The sequence below is a fragment of the Myripristis murdjan genome, chromosome 9, assembly GCF_902150065.1.
Source record: "Myripristis murdjan chromosome 9, fMyrMur1.1, whole genome shotgun sequence".
In the NCBI taxonomy this organism is placed as follows: Eukaryota; Metazoa; Chordata; class Actinopteri; order Holocentriformes; family Holocentridae; genus Myripristis; species Myripristis murdjan.
The window spans coordinates 17,276,187-17,292,021 of record NC_043988.1 but is presented as its reverse complement, the minus strand read 5'-3'; the positions used below and the strand labels follow the sequence as shown (position 1 = coordinate 17,292,021).

At 41.5% G+C, this 15,835-nt stretch overlaps 1 protein-coding gene across 3 annotated transcripts; it reads right to left on the bottom strand.

Moving 5' to 3' along the window:
• Positions 1-1,313: 1,313 nt before the first annotated feature.
• Positions 1,314-15,578, bottom strand: ddhd2 (DDHD domain containing 2). 3 transcript variants are annotated; one of them, XM_030060298.1, is made up of 19 exons: positions 15,412-15,578; positions 14,735-14,920; positions 12,997-13,189; positions 11,926-12,116; positions 11,720-11,809; positions 11,477-11,597; positions 11,274-11,363; positions 11,042-11,183; positions 10,689-10,897; positions 10,492-10,559; positions 10,256-10,375; positions 9,361-9,456; positions 9,000-9,182; positions 8,864-8,890; positions 8,230-8,385; positions 6,774-6,876; positions 6,504-6,665; positions 3,322-3,493; positions 1,314-3,170 (listed from the first exon to the last, which is right to left on the bottom strand). In XM_030060298.1, the coding sequence occupies exons 2-19, from the start codon at positions 14,852-14,854 to the stop codon at positions 3,089-3,091; spliced, it is 2,325 nt and encodes a 774-aa protein (XP_029916158.1). In that variant the 5' UTR covers positions 14,855-14,920; positions 15,412-15,578; the 3' UTR covers positions 1,314-3,088. The 3 variants fall into 3 exon arrangements, with proteins under 3 accessions (XP_029916158.1, XP_029916159.1, XP_029916160.1); XM_030060299.1 differs by lacking the exon at positions 8,864-8,890; XM_030060300.1 differs by lacking the exons at positions 1,314-3,170; positions 3,322-3,493 and adding an exon at positions 3,977-6,288.
• Between the last annotated feature and the right edge of the window lie 257 nt (positions 15,579-15,835).

The following is a 15,835-nucleotide window of genomic DNA, read 5'->3' as shown; positions in this document are numbered from 1 at the left end:
TTATTACTGTAAGGTCATTCTGCTGGCACACACTCACTGCCTAATCTCATCATTTTCAATCTGATGTTTTTCGCAAGAAATGAACCTTATCCCAGTTGGATCCTGCACACATCTCACAAGTAAACAAAAAGTTCAGAGATGCACAAATGCTGCAGTCAGGGGGACAAGAAGGGATTAATCAAGGCCAATGTAAGGCAGATCAGGATCACACATTCCTGTGAATACAGACGTAGTTTCCCCACTATGTACAACAGCCACCGAAAGCTACTTAAGTTCATTTTAGGACATCCTCTCAGTGCTGATACAGCAAAGGGCCTATTAGCAAGCAGCTGGTAGTGATTCATAAAGAAGCAAGAAAACCCATACCTCAAGATTTATGTCTGCTCCATCCCAGCAAATTCAGAAGTCTCTTTTGACTAAATGTGCAATGAAGAAAGTCTCTTTTGATGAAATGTTCTACATTACAGACTGTGAGATCTTGTCATTTTCAGAGCACTAATCATCATGGGGTCCAGCTCTGAATGAGTCAAGCCTGTGCTGTCCTGAACAGGCCTGTCTTTGAGGAACCGAGAGGCTCAGTGCATAACTTTCTCCCACTCCAGAGTCACGAGGCTCGCTGTGGAGGTCCTGAGTCACTTCACAGGCCACGACCCCCCTCCTGCAGCCACGACCACGCACATGAAAGCGAAACAAGTAGCATCTAAAGGACGCTTCATGTTTGACATGAGAGAACTTTATCACTTTCAACTGCTTGTAAAAAGACCCCTTTTCTCCACTTCATCACAGCTGATCGCTTCGTTAACAAAACCCAGTATCGTGCTACCTGGAGTTAAACCGAGCAATGTTCCTCTGAAACATGGCAGATAGAAACCCTGCCTATCAAACTTACTTTTCAGCTCTTACAAAGTGACGAGAAACTACATTTCCTCATGGTCCACGATTTTCACGGTTGTTCAATTAGCCTCTGAACAATAATAAAACCATTGCGCATGCGCCATAGTTTTCTTGTTACGTGTAAATTGAAAATAGTTTTCTTTTTATTAATTTTGCACATGCCTATCTAAGGAGTACCAGAATACTGTGGTGATTTAATTTCGGAAAAGGATTGTTATATTCAATACAAGTTCCCCATTGGCCCTAATTTATAAATTGCGAATACAACTCATCACTTGAAAGCTTCAGTTTTGTTTATAAGGCTCATATGAACATTTTCTGCTGACATCATTCTTGTCATGGTCTACTCAGAAGCACTGCTGGCTCACTGATTGTATTTCATGACACTGACCAGAGTGAGCACGCTCCAATCAACTGCTGAGTAAAATAATACACTTTTAATGTTGTATTATGGCACACACAACACATAACCATACTGGCAGTGCATGTACTTAAAAAAGGAATACATTTTGTTTTTGGTGTGAAGTATGGACTCACACGCTGATGATGATGATGATGATGATGATGATGAAGTGTAAAGGAGTTACAGCCAGGTGACAGTTGTCATAGCTTAAAGTTATCAGTGACAGGGACTAGTATAGAGCTGCTTGTGCGCACATCTGTTAGAAATACAAAGAGGAGATGCAAGGTTGGGGGAAAACTTCCTTCCCAAATTTACAAGGGAAGACATTTGAATATTAGTGTACTTGTATACTTCGAGGGGAAAGAGGAAACCATTCCCCACATTTATCTGCACACCAAATATACGAGTTAAACGTCATGTTGAGTGTTGGTGGAAGCTGTGAACCAGTGAGGAAGATCTGAGTCATGTTGACAGAGCAAAGGAGTTAGTGCATGCAATATATGCAGCACAGAGCAGTATTTGTCTAAATATGAAAGAGCAAACAGGAACATGTGATTTTGCCCTTATACCCCAGGTCATAAAAATGTGTGTGGGACAATGGTCTGCCTTGCAAATGATGATCCATTACAATGGGGAATGTGTTGCAGTTAAGGTGGAACTGTGAGTGTCAGCAAGACAGCAGATAGAGCAGAACGTGTAAGGGCTGGCAAACACCTTAGGGTTTGAGGGTGTGACTGGCCTTCCTGTGCAGCATGCTGAGCCACACACACACACACATACACACACACACAGGGTCAAAAGAGAAATGGCTTTTTCAAGAACCCGCACTTCTACACCTTCTTACATCTCTAATACAGTTCTTCAAAAGATTTACTTCATTCAGATATACATGGTATGATTAAAAAAATTAACTTCAGAGATTTTTCAAGCAAATAAATAATAATGTTATTAGAAGCAAACTTGTCATGCTAGTCAGTATTAGAGCTGGGGAAATAAAAAGGAGTGACATTAATCAACATTAATGTTACATTGCACAAGAATTCTAAGAGTAGCAGCTTTTGGTGTCAAGTGTCCTACATGCCGACATACAGTATTCCTGTAAATGTAAGAAAATATGTAACAGACAAGATGTGAACCTGCATTCTTCATGTTACAAAAAACACCTTTAAATTATTAATAAGAAACCATCTGGCCTGATCAAAGGATAATTGTAATAAGGTCTTAGGCATGGCTTAAGGTGCTTTGACCTCCTCAAAAGAGACTGTACGACTGTCAGTGCAACAGTCCACTTTCAAGTTTCTAAGGTCAAAAACAGAAATGTGCTGCTGAGCACAAATGATAGTAATTACATATCTGCATTATTAGTCAACTGTATGCAAAATACGAGAATGATTGCTAGCAACTTAAAGTGCAAAGTCAAGAAAAAGAAAGCTCAAAGATAGAAAAGTGCTGATGAGGGCCGTGAAAGTGATTATTGGATGGTAGACTAAAAAGAAATGTCAGACACCAACTGGAGTCTTCAGGCAGATCAGGAGCATTATTTTCCATCCTAGGGGAACACAGTTCAGTCCCAGTCCTACATGGGGGTGTTAGGTAAACAGTCATCTATCTAGAGCCAAACAGGCTCCACTGTCTGAGCAGAGGGCGGGGCAGTCAGGTAACACCCACACATTAAGGCATACTGTTAGAGGATTGTAGAGACTCCGGCTCTGCCACCTGTCCTTCATCTTTTTACTTTCATATCAAGGTTATCACATGTTACTCAGTCAGTCTGTAAGTCATCATTTTGTATTATTGCTGTGGCTGTTCCAAAGCCACACCCAGCTTGTCATAGATCTCCTTCAGCAGCAGCAGAGCCGTATCCTCAGATTCCCTGTAAGACAGACAAAGGAGAGAGGACATTCAATATTTAAAAAAAAAAAAAAAAAAAAAAAAAGCCTGATAAAGCAGGAAATAAAAGGCAATACAACAAAGAGGAGATTTGAAACACACAATATGAAGGAACGCAACAGGTGATGACTCACCAGTAGCAAAGATGAGACTGGATGGCAAACAGGTATTCATTGAAACTCTCAATGGGTTTTTCCTGCAGTACGTAGTCTATCCTTCGTCCTCCATTCAGCATGCCCACTTTGATCTCACGCTCCTCTGTCTCTTCTGCTGGCACTGAGGAGGACTCTGGCTCCTCACACACTGCTGCAGGGACAGAGGTCAAACAGGGATTAACGTGAGTGCATACAGACATGAGACACAGGCTCACACGATGAGATAAGGCTAGCCTTATCTCATCGTGTGAGGATCACACACATTACAGACAAGGACAGCACAGTACAGTAGCTACTGGGCAGGCATCCATCTGTTTTCATTCATCCTTTTTAGTAAAGTGAGGCCCGTTCAGATGACAGACGGGAGAACTGGAACAAAGTGGAGCTTCATCTGTATTGTGTGTAAATGTGTTTGTTTGAAAGTGACCATTTATTTTTGAGGAAGTTCATCTATGCAAACACAGATGCACACACAGACACACAAAAGTTAATCAATCCTGGGTAACATCTTCTCCAAAACCAGCACCATTTATAGTGATTGAAAAATCACAAATTCCCAGAGACACTCAATGATTGGACATGTTGTATGAGATGATTTAATGAGGCTCTGACTAGTTTGAGTAATTTTGTTTTGTTTTTAAACAGAATAACATAAGTGTTACATCAGCTCTTGGATTTAAAGCTCTGTGCTCTCTGTGTAAGGTTTTGCTTGGAAGTTGTATTTCGCTAAGGTTATCTTCTGTTTGATGCAGGCCAGTAGGTATATCCAGTTTCAGTTCTGTCCGTCCTGTCCCACTAGTTTGAAAACTGTAATGCATTATGGGGCAGGAGAGGCCAGGAGGAGCAGCTGTAATATCAATCTGATTTCACACAAGTACAATACTGAAAAACATCCAGTGTTTACTTGGCTTTGAATTTGAACCTCAGAAGGTTTAGTGCTGAAACTGCTGGCAGTTCAACATATGCAGTTACATGTGGATGGAACACCTAATTTTGTTTTCTATATCAAACAACATTGAGATGTCAGTTAACACCTAACACCTAAAAATATGTTTTAGTTCGATCGATCACACTAAAAGGCAACTTTTTTACCAATAAAAACCAGACACCCCATTTTTCATGCGCAGACGTCTATTTTATCAACTGGTAATACAGTCAACTTGTACAGCTGTTGGCTTTGAGTTGTTGCACATATCAGCACGGCAACTGTTACCTAAGATGTTAAAATAATTGTCAAAGTGGGCTAGTATTGTGTTCAGTGATAGTTTTAGATGATTATTTAGTGCCATTGACTTGTTGTTTTACAAAGCCATTTATCATACAATGTTGTCTTAAGAATCACCATACTTGAAAGCCTAGAAGGTTACTGCCACAAGCAATTCAGACATTTATTATGTCCTTGCATCAACAAGGACCTAATAAAAATTCTTGCCTTATCACAGCTACAGCACATCTAAAGGGTTGTAGATCTAGAAACTGATTGCTGCTATTTTCTTCTGAATGACTATTTAAGACAATCGTATCCTGAATTTACTGTCTTGTATTTCCATACAACATTAAGATGTGTACTTTATATGAGAACTAAAAGAAATCAAGTTACACAATAATGTCACTTATCCCAGATGCATTGCTAATTTGGCTGTTATTTGAAAATTACAGGCAGGCCTCCATTTGCATTTTAATGTTTCTTTATAGCCACCAATTCCTGAGAAATGACAGGTATAATAAAACATTGCTGTGCTTCTCCCTACCTTGGAATTTTCAAAATATTTGATGTTGTAAACAAGGGAAGAAAAGCTGTAAATGAAAAGACATGGCCCTCTGTAAAAAGAGGAGCAACAAATAAAAAGATTCAAAGGTGAGACAAAGAGGTTCCAAAAGGTTGAAAAAAGCTATTAAGAAATTTCACTGCACAGTGGATGTTCTCTCACTGTGCATTCAAAAAACAAGTGCGGTGCCCTTGACCTATTTATATATATAAATAATATATATTTATATATATAAATATATACCTATATATAATTGATAGTTGTAGCTCCATGGATGTTGTAGAAATGTGCAGAACATGTAGCTATGTGACCTGCTGCTGAATGATGTTCCCTAAAAGCTGATATTCAGCCACATATTCTGTCTGAAAAACATGCAACTGCGATTGATGTTGTCCAAGTTGTCTTATTTGGTCAGCTCTTACAAAGTACATGGATTATGAGGGACTAGTTTCTTCAATATTTGGTGCTTGGTGAAACAAGCAATGCATCCAGCCAATCAGAACTGTCAGACACAGAGAGATGGAAGGGCCAGGAGAAATTATCATTACAGGCAAATTTCATTTGAAGGATGGATGAACATGTGTAAGTGATGTATGTAAGAGCAGAGTAGTGTAATTAGGTTTGGGGACAGGGAGGAGCAGACAAGCTGCGCAGAACAGGCATTGTGCGGGACAGCAAGAGCATGCTGCAGTAATGGCAATAGTGAGATTTGTTTTTGTGAGAGTGAAGGTGCTGAAATAAGCCACTCTAACTGAGTACAATAGTGTTTATCAACACTGCAGATCAAGTGGCACTTGTCTGCAATGAAAAGTGATGGTGGGAGTTAATTTTACCACTTTCTGTGCTCAGGAAAATGCGTGGGTAATGGACACAGAGGTTTACTGCAGAAATCCAATAAGAGGGTGAATAAGAGACAGGTTACTACAGGCTCACTTTCATCATATCAGGCAGCTTAACAGAAAGTTCTCTGTATAAACAGGACTGGGTGGTGGTAAACCAGACCATTAAACAATCATAAGCTAGAATGAGTTCATTCACTCAGACCTTTCTAGCCAAGAGGGTCCTGGCTTACCTTGGAAGTAATGCATATGAAGGGCCCTGGGCCACTCCATTATTTTAGTCCAAAAATCATCACTTTTCTCTTCCGTCTTGGCAGAAGCAGTGACTGCCGCTGAGGCTGAGGTTCAGGGTAAAGGGGTGAGGGATGCAGGCAGTAAGAGCAACCACGAGATAGAGCAGGAGAGAAGAAGGGAGGGGTGCAACATTCAGAGAGGAGGCCGAGGAGACAAGGTTAGACACACTTTTTGTAAGTGCACATACACACAACATCCACCCATTCAAACGCACATGCTCACACATAAACAGAGTTAGGGACAGGTGCTTGCTTTATACCCTGTGTGTCTTGAAAGTTTGTCTCTGTTGTAGTCTCTCCATCCTCCACTGGAGGCAGTGCAGCCACAGGTAGTCTGGCAAAGGACTGCCACGCTGTTCGCAATGATCCCAAGACATTATTCTTCAGGTCCATGCTCATTCGAGCCAAACTGTCCTTCAGTTCTTTGGGACAGAAAGACCAGACATTATTGACATTTGGGAAAAAAACACTGATACATGATGTTCCTTATGTAGAAAGGGAAAGAAACACACAGAGACAGACAGGCATACCCAGATGCATCCTCTTGCGACCCTTATGGTGAGGAATCAGCATGGGCTCCAGATCTACCTCTGAAACAATCATGGGTTCTATCCGATAAGCCACAGGGTCATACTATGCACACATGGAAAAAAAGACAGATTTTTGTTATTTAATATTTTTCTTATCAGAGGAGAGCCTCACTGAGTGTCAACACAGAGTATGTCCAATAAAAATATTCAGATTTATAAAACTGTGCATATGCACATCCGCACACAGTTCCCTTTTAAAATCACAAATCTACTTGAAAGGTTTCACATGTGCACAAGTGTCCACTACCACCCCATGAATGCCAACTATTAACCAATTTGCTCAAGAAATGCCCTTCATAAAGGCTGATACATACATTGAGGTGTTTGTCCATTCACTTTGTTTTGGGAAGAAAACTGCACAATGGGAGTGCAGGGCAAAGGGTATAGTTTCAGTTCTCATCAAAGAGGTGGAAGCAAGAAAGGAGATGTCGTTTGGGCGCCTCACTGTGTGAGGAGTGTGTGCTGTTGATGTTTAGGCTTTCAGAATAAAGTGAGTCAGAAGGTATTCATGTGTGATGACGCTCTGATAGAGACAGAGAGATAGTGATAGATATCTTCATCATATGGGTGTGTATTTGATTTTAATTGAGTGAAAGGACGACTTGAACATTATTTTACTATTTTGCCATTGGAGTCATCATTTCATATACTCAAAGTTTCTTTGGACATGCGAAGATTCTCATGCCAAATTTTTCTTTGTCACTCTGAAAATCTGCCTGAAGAGTTGCAAACACTGTTTTCAGGCCAATTTCCTGCATACCCAAAGGTTATAAATGAGGCCACAGGGCACTTCCTCTAATAGACCATAAACTGATTCAAACCTCATCCGCCAAGCCTAGAACAACAGAAATAAAAACTTAGACATACTGATTATATGGAGAACACTACAGCAAGTCTGTATTTGTCTTGTCTTACTGATTTAACATCTTACTAAATCATTTCTATTTAATTACAACTATTTTCTCTGACTTTATTTCTTCTATGTATCTGAAGACAATTTCACTGAGAGTAGGAGTGATATGCTCTGTAGGAGGCTTAATGTCAAGAATCTTCAATAAAAAATGTTCTCTATAAATCTTTTTTTTTTTTTCCAATCACATTTTGTGAGTCATGTATAACACTGGTGACTGCTGATAAATGAGCTCTTCCATCATCTCAGGGTTAGGTGACAAGAGGATAGAGATTATTCTGTTTACCACCAACAGTACATGCAAATGCTGCAGATACACCTTTTCCATCAATTCATCATTCAGTCACACCAGGATGCACTGACTGGGCAGGTGTAGCTTACTCGACTACCCAAAACCCAATCTTTTTTGGGGGAAAATACGTGCAATGCCATGAGTGTACAATAAGTGCTGGACTGAGGAGATGCAGTCAGTAGGTGACTACTTACAGGGTGGTAGATGTTGTAGAAGCTCTTGCAGGTGGGGAAGGTGTAGTTGGGATCAATATGTTTCAGCCCACGGACAGTCAGGAACATTCCAATGGGAGAGCCAAAAGCAAAAAAGGTCTGAGGCTGGAAGGCCAGTTGTGGGTAGTTAATGGATACCTGGGGAGAGAATAAGAAAGCAAAGTGTGTTCTACCAAATCTGATGAAACATTGATTTAATACAATTTTATCTATAGATCTATATTATCAGATGCAACTGAATTAATACTCCTCTTATGCACAATGATGACTCAAGACAATAACCAAACTGTCAATACATCAAGGCGGTGGTCAGGGAGCATAACAGCAGCTAAGGAGACACCAGGAAACAAATCATGCATGTGGGACATTAGCAGCACAGGCAGGAGGTGGGTGCAGTACTGGAGATATACAACCTCATTGGGGTATATCTGGATAAAGTCTAAATCATATTTTTACAGCATAATATGACTTAGCCATGGAAACCCTTCTGCTCATGTTGAATCCCACAAGTGTTTTCCCTGACCAGACCACATGTAAGGAGTAACTCCAGGCATGGTGAAATCAGAGAGAACTAGGGACAAAAACTGACAACATGGGGCCACCATGTGAGACAGACCTGGCCTTTGGCTATGCCTCCATTGGTCTGTCCAGGCAAGCACGGAGAGGAGAAAAGCAGGAACATGACATATCAAAGCATTCAGCCTCTGTTACTCCCAAGCACAAGTAAGAGTATGTTGGTGCATCACTGCTACCTGTCCGATGCCCACGTCAAAGTACTCATAGTCTACAGCACTGGTGACGGACTGCACTCTGTGCAGCTGGGCCTGCTGTGGTGTCGACCCTGAAGACTGGTTACCATGGTGATCAATGCCTGAGGAATCATTAGGTGGAGCTTGTAGCCCTGGGGCCAGAGGCACCATGCCTGCTGTACAGTCCTGTTTAGATCAAAAGTAAAGAGTTAACTGAATTACTCCCAACTCTGAAGAGTAAATTTACAGTCACCAGGGTAAGGAAATGAACAGAGGTGGACCAGTGGTCACTCTGACTAAATATTCTAGAAATAAATAAATAAATAAATAAAAGAACAAAGGAAGGGTTCAGGCTGTGTTTGACCTCTTGTACTTGTTTCCTCCTAACGTAGTCCAGGATCTTCTTCCGAGGTCCGAGAGGAATTCCAAGATCTTTAAGATCACTTTCTTGGCACAAAGCCTTTAAGAAACACAACAAGAATTGTGAATTAACTAATCCCACATACCATTTGAGCTTGAAACTTTTCATCATTGCAATGTCATCATTTGCCTCTGATTTGTTGGCATTTTCGAGACTTTCAGGTCAAAACATTATTGTCCAGTGAAGAAATGAATGGGGTTTTCCTAAGTCCTTCAAAATAATCCATGATATTTTGATGTTTATTTGTAAAGGAAAAAAGAAAATTCTATGCATATTTTTATGACCTGGACATGATCTGTGTAATTTAAGATAACAAATTGCTAAATCGTTAACCACCAGTGATGTCGGGTCGCACAAGTAGTTACAGTGTTCCTTTCACCTCTGAACACTTTTGGTGTCAGCCTTGTACAAGGTATCAGATTGGCTGTAGAAAATGGATACAGTGGCAAGCTTAGCAGGTATTTTTATTGGCTCATGAGCAAGCTAAAATGATTCACCTAGTCATAAACGTTTTGGGCAAAGCTGGTAACAGCACAGCCAGGTGTATTTAATGAGCATGGCAATGCTTTTTTGTTAGCAAAACAATTTTTGTGGTTTGAATGCTAGACTCTGTGGATCCAGTTCCATGTGAAAGATAAACATGGAGAGAAAAACTTTCAAGTTTGAAACACCAGCTTAAATCACACACTGTGAAGATTATGTGAGAACCCCATGCATTTTCCCCATATGAGTTGGATCTAGAATTCCATATACTGGAAAATGTTTGTAGTCAAGATTATGAAATCTGTTGTGTGTGTTTGCGTGTGTGTGTGTGTGTGTGTGTGTGTGTGTGTGTTACCAGTGATTCCAGGTCTAGGTTCTCTCTCTGTAGTGTAGCCAGATACTCCTGTAGGCCCAGTCTGATCAGAGTCTGCTCCAGGCTGTCACAGCTAAGTGGACAGGGGTCATCACAGGTCACCTTATGGACAGGACAGATTGGGACAGAGATATTCTAATCTCCATGTAGATAAATCTGCAATAATCTGTATCAGTATATTTTAATGATGTTATCTATTACTGCGAATGTCATTGTACTCTTTCTCTGTTGGATTCTCTTGAACCAGTCTTCTGATTGGTTAACAGGTCAAACAGGATCAACGAACCTGAGGAAAGAAAAAGAAATTCATCATTTTGTCATTTTATGTTTCACTTTTCTCTGACTGTACATTGTGTGTGTGTGTGTGTGTGTGTGTGTGTGTGTGTGTGTGTGTGTGTGTGTGCACTTTTCTCACCCAGGCTGTGCCCCACTACAGAAACTGCCCCGGTGAACTCTGGGTGTCTCTGTTTGAAAAGAGCATGCAACCTGTTCACCTCTGACGCCACTGTGTCCACTATAGTTTGGCAGTAGGTGGGGCTGTTATAGAAGAACAAGTCCAACAGAGTGTCATTGGTGAATTGTCTCAGCCTGCTGATGCTCGGCAGAGTGATCCTCTGGATGTCTCTGGGAGAGAGGAAGTGAGGGAAGGGAAGGGGGTTAAAGGACGAAAAACACAGTAAGGACAGAGATTTAAAGCTTGCGTTTCACAGCACTCTGTAAATAGGCATGTGCACATATGGTGCCCTGTCTCTTTCTCTCTGTACTTACTCGTCCACGCCAGTGGCATCTCCATGCAGAGCATTGTGCCAGTTGACTGGCAGGAACTCCACTCTGCCCACCTTACCATCCTCCTGGCCACGCTTGTAATGAGTGCCAAGCAGGGAGAGGGATGCACTCCTGAAGTCATTCACTGGAGAAAGAGACAAGGAATCCTCAATAAAAACACACACAAACACACACATACAAACATGAACATACATCAACAAACACAGACACTTACCACACTGTATGATTGATCTGAAGCGCAGGTCACATGCAGGGCCGATGCCATGGACCATAAAGACAAGGTGATCCACCTTTTCTGATTCACCTGAAAACACACAGGGTAGGGTGGGGTTAACACAGAGCTGCACAGGTCAGATGTTGTGAATCATGCTTACAGTAAGGCATAAACATTACCAGAATCCCCATACACACACATACCATCTGGTATTTCTACAGAGATGTTATCCACTCCCCTCTTGACTGTTCGAGGGCGGGTCTGCTCGGAGGGGGAAGAGACCCATTCATCCTGCAAACCTATCGGCTGATACTGCATAATTAGCTGAGAGACGAAAGGGAAACATTATACATAAGTTTAAAAAATCATCTAGTAAGGTGGTTTTGAACTTTGTCATGTCTTAAATCTGTTGTATGTTGATCATTTATAATTTAAGCAGGTCATACCTTGGGATTGTGCAGGATGACTGTCTCTCCTGAGGGAAACTCCAGCTTCCTCTTCCACTCATCCAGAGTCACTGCTATCATATAGGCATCCTGAGAGATAAGAGGATGAGAGGGAAGAATGGAGGAAGGGTTAAAAGACAAAAAAAATGTGTAAATAACAGTCCTATGTACATGTGTAGCACTCTGGTGATGAGTAGTCCGGCTACCTCCAGATTGTTGCTGAAGTCCTCGGTGTAGGGCATGAACTTTGTGTCTTTGTCTCCTTTGTAGAACCAGGTGCAGCGTCGGACCTCAGAGGGAGCCTGATCCCAGTACACGGCATAGCGCCGCCTCTCCTTGACACGCACATCGTACCGCTCTCCATCCACAGCTACCACCACATCCTCCTTCTCTCCTACTGCACAATGCACCAACACACGCACACACACACACACAGACACACACAGACACACACAGACACACACACACACACACACACACACACACACACACACACACACACATAGATTTAAAGTGATTATTTTATTCCAAAAAAATTAAATACAATCCATTACTGAAAAACTGACAAAGAATTGAGCTGTGAATATTTTAAAAATTTTATCTTCAAAAACCTATATATTATACATATAGGTTTTCGATATTATATATTATAAAATACTGTCGTATGATGACATCTAAATTAATTGACAAGGCATTTTTCCCTTTAGCAAAAATAATTTTACAAGAGTTGGCATCTTTTTTTTTTTTTCCCAAAATAGTGGCAGGGATGTCATTTTCACCACTCCCTGTGACAACAATACACAACCACATCCAACCAGAGATCCATTCAACCATGGATAGTCAGTAAACTGGAAAGGCCACATAACACCCTTCCTAGGAACTAAAATTTAATGTTTAACACCTATTACATAATATCATCCAACTTCCAATCTGTGTTACAAACACACAAAGACACAAACTGTGCTTCCAGGTTGCCTATATACACTACACACCACTGGCTGTGAAAATAGGATCACACCAATTCCAACTGGGCTTTTCAAAGTGCACAACAGCTGATATCAATTGTCTATGAATTTGAATGCATCACTACTTGATGATATGAGATAAAAGTCATGAACTTGTTGTGTCAGCAGCCCCAGTGCGTATTGTGCCAGTGCTGGAAGCAGCAATTTTATGACATCTCATTCTTCCCACAGTTGTTTATAGCACTCCTACTCATTTCCTAATTTTCATATACCCACAGAGATAACATAAATATACAGTTTATGTACACTTACACCTGGCACAGGCATTCTCTAGTTTCTCTGAGTCTTCTCTGCTGAAAGGAAGCCAAGAGGTGTTGTCATCAGCCCGTCGACAGAAGAACCAGTGAGGCTTTACTACTTGGTAAGGAGGTGGCACGGAGTCCATGTCAAGCATCTCAAAGGATGATGTGGAAGAAGGAGAGGCCTCATCCACCACGGGTGAGACCTGGGGAAGTGTCAGCATAGTCAAAATCATAAAACAAATACTACTTCTTCATTCCAGCAGCGCTGCTCCAATTCTTAGCCTGCCATATATAAACCTGCCTTTTACTCCATTTAGGGCAGTCCTCCACACATCTCTGTAGTTTAAAAAATTATCTAATTATAGAAGCCTGAGCTCAGTCTGTGCCCTTCAGCTAAGCTCCAATCAAGGAACCTGAGACCATCAAACAAAGCAGAGGATATTCGGAAAAGGAAAGGGTAAGACCTCCCCTTGAGCAGTCGCACAAAGCCCTGCTTTATTCTGTCCTTCTCTACAAGCCATCTCTTGTCTTCTTCTTTTTCCACAACTAACACAGCTACAGACTGTAAACAAATCTCTTTCCACTGGATATCACAGATCCAAAAACAATGCTGTCACCGAATCCTACAATCATCCCATCACCAGTCCACATTCACCTTACATCTCACAGCTCGTTCTATAGGCCTATCTCTCAGTACAAGAGCTTACAGCCTCCAGTGTGCTAGGCTATGCATTTTTGCACTACTACATCTTATGTGCTGCACTGAAGGCAGAGACTGCCACTACCTGTTACAATAACAACAACAACAGCACAAACACATCACACAAATCTACCAAATCAACAATCAGATTAGCAGTGTAATCTGCAAATCTGGGCACTAGGAAGGGTGCAGGGAACACCCATCCTATGAAGTAAATCTCAAAATCTTGCTTATGTTTTTAATGCTTCCTAAGTATGCAAACCTTGTGTGTGTACAGTGTTGGGCAATGACTCAAAGTTTCAGCCTTTAAATGGTTGGCTGCATAGTGTGATCTTATCAAAAACCTTTTGGAAGTGATTCACACAAACCAGTCAATGTGCCTTCAGCAGTAAACGCCAATGAAATCTCATACTGTCCTCCATCTTGGAATGTATTCTGGTTTACTGACACATACTGACTGCTGCCTAGGCACCCTTGCTTTTTTCTTGTGTCCTCTGGACTAGTTGCTGTGGCCAGAAGTTTACCACGTTGTGAAACACATACAGAGGGACGGTATGTGACCTCTACATCGTGACATCTCCTTCCTACTCTGTGGGCTCACTATTTCCATTGGCACCCAGTATGGCAAAAGAGGGCAACAGCTGTTTTTCTCTAGCAGGATTGCAGCTCAAACAATCACAAATGAAATGTGTCCTTAAATGTTCTGACCTATAATCACGTGGCTGTGCACATGACCTTGTGTGTAGTAATATATATATGTAAAGGTCAAAAACAATTACAATAGCTCATGACACTAACTGTGCATTGCACCTGCTGAAATGTTAAAAGAGGGCAGCTATTTAAGTATAACTATGTATGAACTGACAGAAAGAGTTGTCTGATCTGCATGAGTTATACCATGAGGTTTAGGGAGATTTCAGTGCAACATATAGGCTGGTATTAGAAGACACGGCACGGCTGCATGTACAAGGTCACTGTGTGCATATACAGCCTTAATGCACAGGCATATCACAGACATACACACAAACACACAGACACATGCAATCACCTGCTCCTCAGGTGTGTTTCCACAAGCCAAAGCCTGAGAGGGGCTGTTCAACAAGTCCTCAGTGTTGACGGTAGGGGCAGCCTGAGAGAGACCCCCCTCTTCACCAGGGCTGTGTGACATCACCCCGAGCCCTTACCCCGACCCTCAGCTCTGCTGTGAGGGGGGCGGGGGGCTCAGAGACAGGACCTGCCCAGGAAGCCAAAAGACAATTAAAACATCATCACAACCATGATACCTCAAAGTATCTATTACCTTTAATAGCCGGCTAAACGAGTAATGCAACAACTACATATATTCATCAAACGGTGTGGTTAACCGCCGTGTAGCTAGGCATATCAAACCATCATAAATCCTGTGACAATGTAAGACTGACTAGGTTAAAAGTCATTTAAAATTTAACTATTTTAATCGCAGTTAACATCGAAGCGTTAGGTACAGATGCTACTAACCTTAGTTACTTAGCGTAATCTAACTGACCGTTGTTAATTAGTTGTGCCTTTGGCTGTCTTGACATTAGCTTGAATGAGAATAATATTAATCGTTCGAGTTGTGAGAGCCGTTCGCCTGTAAATGAACAATCTAATATTGCGTAAGGACAACACAAACATCACCAGAGGCCAACGGCTGCTAACGTTGGTTTACGCTAGCTAGTTCAACTGGCTGGATAGGACACTCACTTGTCACTTTTCAGGTCCTGGGTTTGTGGACTTGATAGCAAAAGTCGAAGCCAGTCGCTGCGTTTAATTCAACAACCACTTCCCCAAAAGACTTTTGTTCGCGGTTGAAAACACAAACAATTGCTGTCTACCTGCAGCTAGTAACTCTGCTAGCTTACAAGAGCCGCCTGTCAGATTACGCCTTCAGGTGTTATAGGATATATGTACACCGAATCAAACAACATGGTGATACAACTGGATAAGGGGATTTTTTTAAGCCGTGGTGTCAAGATTACCGGGTTTTTATTTTGTTAATTATTCAAAATCCACAAAAACACTTGGATTGCAGGGTTAGTGTCCGTATTGTTGCCAACTTTAATGCATATTTCTCATTTACGAGGCACACCTGAAGGCAGCAAGACAAAGCCAGGGCACCGCCCCCAAA

Excerpts from the sequence above, each read along its gene's own strand:
- ddhd2 (XM_030060298.1), bottom strand. The coding sequence starts at position 14,854 with ATGTCACACAGCCCTGGTGAAGAGGGGGGTCTCTCTCAGGCTGCCCCT. Across the intron at positions 11,810-11,925 it reads ACTTCAGCAACAATCTGGAG|GATGCCTATATGATAGCAGT; the intron begins GTAGCCGGACTA and ends CTTATCTCTCAG. Across the intron at positions 9,183-9,360 it reads GGAGGAAACAAGTACAAGAG|GACTGTACAGCAGGCATGGT; the intron begins GTCAAACACAGC and ends TGATCTAAACAG.